The following is a 7,710-nucleotide window of genomic DNA, read 5'->3' on the forward strand; positions in this document are numbered from 1 at the left end:
TCGATTTTGACATTGACAGTGCTTTTTAGTTGGGTTTTGCCCCAACCAGCGAACATTCAACCATCGAGACAGCCCATCTAACGAGCCGCCAACGAACGAATCGGGAATGTACATAGGGTAGGTAATCATGAATTGAATCAAAATGCGGTTTTCTGAAACATCGGGAATTTTGACTGATTTTCTCACCCACATGGAAATAATTTACTACGGTGAAGTCTCAGGTATGTGAAAGACACAGGTATTAGCTTTTCGTAAAGTGGTAAAAAGTTTACATTTGCACCACATTTCATTGAAAAATTCTATTATTTGTAAATAATGATTTTAATCTTAATTTGAACCAATTTTAATCTAGATTTGAACTACTGGCGGCAGCAGCTCGAGCAACTAACAAAACAGTCAATTCCATGCTAAACAACCCAAAATCACATGGATCTGCTAATTCTCATAACTATGTTTCATTAGGCAGTGGAATTTCAACTCAGAATGTTCGGAATTCTTCAGAAATTAGGAAACAAAATTTGGAATTTTTCATCTTCCAAGAGTAAACAAAGCAGCCACTAGCGCAGTCTGCAGGACAACAGTAGAAGCTCGCCCCCTCTCACTAGTTCAAATCTAGATTATAAATGGTTCAATTCAAGATAAGATTCTCCAAGTAATAATTACGTAAATTTGATAATTTTATGACAAATAATGTGAAATATTATTCGGTTAGTCGATTCTACGATAAATTCGCTTTCAATTAACGTTTTCACTTATTGCGTGTGATACAATGCGTGAGCTGTACGAGTGCACCAAAAATGTGCTTCCTCTGGGGGGAAATGAGTGAAATCGAAGTGATTTTTCAATTTCTTATTTTCAATGAAAAAAACGCTTCATTCAATGCTTTTAAAGTCAATTCTACCAGATTATATTACGAGAATCCATTTACCTACCTTTTTGGGACAAGATTTGCCCAAAAAGTGTATCATTTTAATGAATTTCGAAATGGTTCAAATTAAGATTACAATTTGACTAGTTCAAAGCTTGATTTCTTACCCTAGATGAAGTTTATGACCGTGTTATGACTTGAAATGATTTGCTCTATTGCGATGCAATGTATCATCTTATCTTAACAATATTCAAAACCTTACGTCACCTCTGTGTCAAATTTATTATTTTAAATTGTCGAGCTGCACTTAATGATCGTTGTTTAACTTTTGTTGCTTTTTAGAACTCCAAACGCAGTTAATCAGTAGCTCTTTAAGATGATTATCACTTATTCGAAATTAGATTACCTTCTTCCACTAATACTCAAGGTTTGAATGTTAGAATGTACGAATGTTAGATTTTGGAAAAATATAATTCAATGCCATAGCTGAATAAATATAAAATTTGTTAAAACAAGCACCAACGACGGAGTCCACCTTCTTCCCCAGTTGACAGACTCTTTCTTGATCCATTCCAAATTTTGATAAACGTCCGTATATATGCCAGGATTGTTCACCGCTGCGCAATCTTTACCATAGCTAACAATTCCATACTGCACTCCATCGCAAACCAGAGGACCACCGGAGTCTCCACTGCACGAATCGACGCCTCCCGTATAATACCCGGCACAGAGGAATCCATCATAAATGGGCAACGTGGCTCTAATACGGCATTCAGTCAAATTTAGAATTGGCACATAAGCCTTTTGCATACATCTGGGTTTTGTAGGTTGCCAGAAGTCCTCCCGACCCCATCCGGTAATCATGCAACTCATATTTTCCTGAGCTGGCTTTGAAGCAAGCTCTAAAAACTTGATGAATCTTGACTCCTCCACCCGCCTATCCAGCACCATCAAAGCGATATCGAACAGTATAATCGGTGTCAGACGGAATTTCGGATGCAGTATCAGTTTCTCGATACTTCTCACCTCAGCTCCGACAGTTTTCACGAGCCGGTAGGTACTACCCAAGGTCACCTTGAACAATTGAGGATCCCTATATCTCACAAAACAATGTGCCGCCGTGAGTACCAATCGGGGGGCAATGACGGATCCTCCGCAGACGAGACTGCTCCGCCATGGCGAATGCCCCGGTAAACGGATCAGTCGAATGCCGACCTGGTAGGGTGCTTCCGTAATGTGGGCCGGCTGGCCACCAACGATCCGCGCCACCGGGAGGCAGCTTTCCCATAAAGTGGTTCTGAATTCGGGAGCAACTAGAAGGGGGAGGCCTATTGAAGCCTTTTTTGAGGTATGAAACTGAACTGACTTTACCTGGATTTGTATCTTCATAGGAATCTAGAAAAGCCAAGGAGAATGAATAAACTGAGTTGGAGAGAAAAACGAGTGCGATGACAGCACTGATTCCAGAATACATTTTTCACAAGTCAGCCAGCATTCCCAGACAGCGTGAACGAGCTACTAGATTCAGACATTGCACAATGGTCCTCTGTTATCATTAAATTTTGTACGCTTAGCATCTTCAGAGAAGATGTATGCTATTGTTTGGTGCATCTTTTCTCACAACTTTTGATTGAGGTGGTTCGCGTCTTACAGTGACCGGCACAAAAAAAACTTGCTTTCGAGGGAAGCGTATCGCTCAAAAGATTTGGACTGACCCGCATTTCCGAAACTCTGGACACCGCGGATTTCTCGCGATAGATTTCTGTACACTCACTATTCCACCATGGATTGGGGGGTTTTCTTGCGAAGCGGCTCGACGGACCTGGCACTGATCGATATTGTTCCTGAAGCGCGCTACTGATGATCAGTTCGGATAGAAACCGATACCCTTCTCGAGGTGGATGAACTTCTACCGATTGCTCACTGTTGGTAATTGCTTCCGCGTCCTTCCCCCAGTCAATGTGTTTCGTGAGATCGTAGGAGATGTCAATAGATAGAGGTTGATGTGATCCATTAGAAATAGAAACAACGATCGGCAGGTAATCACTATCATAAGGAACCTGTACATTCCAGCGAGCTCGAACAACCATCTTTGGCTGGAGATGCCACTCGTGTTTAAAATTGTTGAAGAATTGAAGAAAAGTTATTGGAAATTTCGCACTGTATCGTATTATAAATTGTAGGGTAATTGATCCGATCATGGAGGAGTTAAGCGCTGGGTTCATGTTTAAACCACAATTATATCGCCCCAAGCAAACTTTTTACATGGATTGAATTGAAAATAATAAAATCCATCCTTAATCTACGGGAAAATAACGAAATATTGACACTTTGATGTTGTTATTAGCATTTTATTCGTTTTTATCTGAAAGAACATTGTGTTCCTAATGTTGCGATATGTGTTCCTAATGTTGCGGTATTTTGTTCCTATTGTTGCGGTATCCCATTGAAATCATATGGGATACCGCAACATTAGGAACACTACCGCAACAATAGGAACACAGCAGCAAACACATTTAGGAAAATATTTTTTTTAAATAGGTTTTTGGGCAAATCTTAAGCAAACAAATGGTGCAATCCACGGTGCAATCTCATAATTTAAGCACCATACATCTATTAAAAATACCTGGTAACATTTCAGTCGAAAAAGTGCTCAATTGCCATTACCGCAACAATAGGTACTACCACAACGATGGGAACAATTACCCTATATGTTTTTTAAGTGGATTTTACTGCAGTCGAAAGTATGCAAAATAGAGGCGTGTAGTTTTCACGCATCACTAACGAACCGTGCATGAATGTGATGATGACAATATGTTTAGTTTTCCTTTAAGTTTCCATTTTAACAAGGGAACTGTTTGGTGAACTCCGATGTTACGGAGAACAACCAAATTTTTGGAATGCCTTCCGATTAGAATTCAATTTTTCAAAATCTAATGCATTCATACTGAAAGTTCACTTTAATTTCATATAATTCGGTAATGAAAAATTTCACTTAAATTTTATTGGAATTTTCCAGTGGAAATTTTTCACTATCCAATCATTTATGTTTCAAAAGTTTAGTTAGATGGAAAAAATCTACTTCAGATTTCCAATGGATTTTAAGTGAATTTTTCGCTCAGTGTAGTGGAGGTGCGGGAAGTGCATTTGTTTGTGGTTATTATAGCAAATCCAGTGATTATCCAACATAAACTAATGATTTATGCTTCGTTGTTCCTTAAAAGCACAGCCAGTCGTTAAAATGTGTTTTTCGTCGAAATGCAAAAAACTCACGAAGCTTCGCGAATCACATGCGAGTGCTTGCCAGCTTCGTTTACTCACGAACAGGGTTGAAAAAAATCATTCAATTGAATGAATTTCTGCTGAACTGAATGCTTTTGACATTCATTTTCAGCTCCGCTGTGAGATACTTGAAAGTGAACGGAGAAAAATTCAACTACTTTGTGGAGGTAATGACTGCACCATCATCAACACACGCTCTGCGTTGATGGATGTTTCATGTCAACACCGGCCGCATGAATACGACTCGCCCATAAGCAAGCGTGGTAAATTTTTGTCGTTTGAGTGCCGGTCTCAGGAAAAATGTTGCTTTTGAACCTCGCCGTCTCCCCAAGTGTGAGCGACAAAAGAATTTTTATTCTCTTTTCAGTTGCCTCCGTGGAGGACAGGGGCTTCAACGTCAGAAGCGGTGTGGTGAAAAGACAAAAACAAAAACTCACGTTGGGAGCTTCGGAATTTTTGCAACCGTGCTCACGAATAAAGAAGTGCGAGTATTCTCGGGCCTCTGTCGTTCACGAGTAGGTTTGTTTCGATTTGTGTCTGCTCAGCTGCAATCTTTACCATTTTCCATCTTTGGCGACCACTATCATGCATGATCGCTTCGTAGGTTAGAGATTCGTCAGCGACCTTCCTCGAGATCTCGACCGGGTGAGTTGGAAGGTAAACATTGTACTTAAGTAAAAAGCTCACAGACCACAATTTCGCTTATTTTTGGTCACCTACTGTGACCCGAAGCTTAGTTGTACCGATCATGTCAATGGAGACAACTGAAGAATACCGCTCAGTCAAATCCTTGCGTTAAAACGTTTGCCTTTGGGCGAGAAAAAAAAACAAAATATGACTTTTCAAAGTCGGGAGGGTAGGTCTTGAGGCGGGGGACTTAGGAGGTTATTTTTTATCAGTATAACGAGATTTTTAGCCCTGAGCTAGTTCATCTCGGGACCCACGCACGCTATGTCCAAAGGGAAGTATTATGAAAAGTGAATGTACCTCAAATTTTTTTCGCTTGAACCGCATTTTTGGACCTCTAGATTCAGATTTAAAATCATCCATCTTGGGTTTTTTTTCCATACATTTTTATATGGGATGAAATTCGCCTAAAAATGACTTTTTTCGACATTTGTATGGGAAAATAGGAAAAAAATCAAAAATATCAAAAACCCAAGATGAAATATTTTAAGCCGCACAGATTCTGAAACTAGAGGTCCAAACCTATGATCCTAGGGAAATACATTTGAGGTACATTCGATTTTTATAATACTACCCTTTGGACATAGCGCGTGCCACGCTTTACTTACCTTCCGATGGAAGAACTCATTTTTGCGAGTTTGTCGGGAGTGGAATTCGATCCCAGGTCCTCGGCGTGAAAATCAAGTGTTCTAACCATCACACCAGGTCCGCTCCACGGACTTTGGAGGTGTATTATTGGCGCCCATTTTGTTGGCTAAATGCACCCGAAGCCTACAGCAAGGCGTCATTGATGGGATACAACGTACCTACGCTATCATCATCATCACCTCTCTCTCTCTCAACTTGGAGGGGGGAGGGGGTTCGTGAAAAGTCCACGCTTGTCCACGGAGAGGGGGGTAGGGGTTCGTCAAATGTCCACGTGGACAACATCGACACAAAAAATAAGAAACAAAGTTTTACAAACGAAACAAATTATGTCGCATTATTGATGAGATTTTCTTCAATAACAGTTCTTTACATTTCATTTCATTATACCACAGATAAACAGACGTAACACTCTGATAATTCCCATCGTACTTCGATTTAACGATCTTTTTCAAAATTTGATAGTTGGCCAACTACCCACCTGTGGCGCTCACATCGTTTTTGTTCGAGTTTGACGTTTGCTCACTACCGCCACCTAGTTGATATTCGGCCAAACTTAATCATTTTAACATTGGGCGAATATGTTTCCGTGACTATGATTTGAATCGAAAAATGTTCGAAGTGTTACGTCTGTTTGTCTGTGATTATACATTGTTTTTCAGTTGTTTATGACTTCTTCAGGGAAAAAAATCATGGTATATTGACTCATCGACTAATTTGTTTTAAATTATTACAACTTCTAATTATTTACTTTTTCATCAAGGAATAATCTGGAGATTTAAAATGGAGTGTAGACCATGCAAATGTTGGAGTTTCAGCCAGAAAGTTTTTATTGAAGTTCTGTGTGGATTTCCCGAAGTTTCATATCAAATTTTGTAAACTAGTTCGAAGTTTCAAAATACATATGAAGATTTGCAGGCTTATCTTAAACCCTTTTTTGGAGCTTTCTTTAAAACTTAAGATGGTTCTATAGGATATTGAAATCTAAATTTCAGCAATATAATTTAGTTTCGACTAGGGTAAAAGCTCCCTTAGTGGAGGTAGTACCAATAGTGGTGGTAGTGCCAATTTAGCTGAAATAGTGCTAACAAAAAGCTTGCAAATGACATTTTTAATAGATGCATCATAACTAATTAATAACATTAATTCAGTTTTGTGTTCAGGATTTGCCGAAAAACCTATTTTAAATAATTATTTTCCTTAAATTTTTGGCTCCTTTGCACCTATAGTGGTTTGTTTGTTTGTTTGTTTATTATCGACACTTTACACAAATCTATAGTGGTGGTAGTGTTCCTATAGTGGTGGATCCCATAAGAATTCAATGGGATGCGCCACTATATCAGGTATCAGGTATCAGAAGGCCGGCTCCAGAGGCACGTTATCCTCCATTTGGGACATTTGTGCCAACGCCAAAATAACAGCCTATTTCATCATCTACCTGAGGGAAAAGGAAGGAAAAAGGATTTGGATGGGGATAGGGACAGGTAGGGAAATAGGAAAAATACCCTGGAAGAGGGTACTAACGCACAAGCGTACCACAATGGGTTCAAACAGCGCCCTGAAAAGGGCACTGTAATAACGCATAAAGCGAAAGAGAGCCTATAGCTCTTTACCACAGCGGGTTAAGAACAACAGAATATCCTGAAGATTCAGGTTTCTGAAGTCAGTTTCACTTAATAAGTGTTTACCGAATACTCGGAAACGCAGTTGCGCGAAAACTGGACAGTTACATATCAAATGATACGAAGTTCCATAATCGGATTCACAGCTATCACAGGCAAATGAATCAGCTTGCTGAATATTCGCCATGTAATAGCTGAGTCGGCAGTGGCCAGTCAATGCTTTGACCAGCATGCTGCAATTCTGCTTAGACAGATTAGTTAGATACTTCGCCACCCGTAGAGATGGCTCAGCACTATACAATTTGGTTTGACGACATGACTCCAAACTATTCCAATATTGTCTGTGTTGAGTGACAGCCCAGGTGTGAATCTGAAGCTTAATCCAACACTTCGATATCGGAATAGCTGGCTCAGGGCCAATGAAGTCATGTGATGCTCCAGAGCGAGCTAACTCATCAGCCAATTCATTTCCAGCGATGGAAGAATGACCAGGTACCCATCGAAGGTGAACAGCGTTTGCCGAATTCAGCTCCTCGATTTGAGTTCGACAAGCGATAACTATCTTCGACCTGGAGTTGGCCAAAGCAAGTGCTTTATTAGCAGCCT

The 7,710-nt window shown here is 39.9% G+C and overlaps 1 protein-coding gene across 1 annotated transcript; it reads right to left on the reverse strand.

Annotated features, from left to right (window-relative positions):
• Positions 1 to 1,330: 1,330 nt before the first annotated feature.
• Positions 1,331 to 2,399, reverse strand: LOC115269186 (trypsin 3A1). Its single transcript, XM_062849198.1, has 2 exons — positions 2,240 to 2,399; positions 1,331 to 2,181 (listed from the first exon to the last, which is right to left on the reverse strand). The coding sequence occupies exons 1-2, from the start codon at positions 2,340 to 2,342 to the stop codon at positions 1,343 to 1,345; spliced, it is 942 nt and encodes a 313-aa protein (XP_062705182.1). The 5' UTR covers positions 2,343 to 2,399; the 3' UTR covers positions 1,331 to 1,342.
• Between the last annotated feature and the right edge of the window lie 5,311 nt (positions 2,400 to 7,710).

The sequence above is a fragment of the Aedes albopictus genome, chromosome 2 (assembly GCF_035046485.1).
Source record: "Aedes albopictus strain Foshan chromosome 2, AalbF5, whole genome shotgun sequence".
Taxonomy (NCBI): Eukaryota; Metazoa; Arthropoda; class Insecta; order Diptera; family Culicidae; genus Aedes; species Aedes albopictus.

Bases quoted from the DNA above. Each gene is read 5' to 3' on its own strand.
- LOC115269186 (XM_062849198.1), bottom strand. From the start codon at position 2,342: ATGTATTCTGGAATCAGTGCTGTCATCGCACTCGTTTTTCTCTCCAAC. The intron at 2,182-2,239 runs GTAAAGTCAGTT...TCCCCCTTCTAG, and splicing joins CTATGAAGATACAAATCCAG to TTGCTCCCGAATTCAGAACC.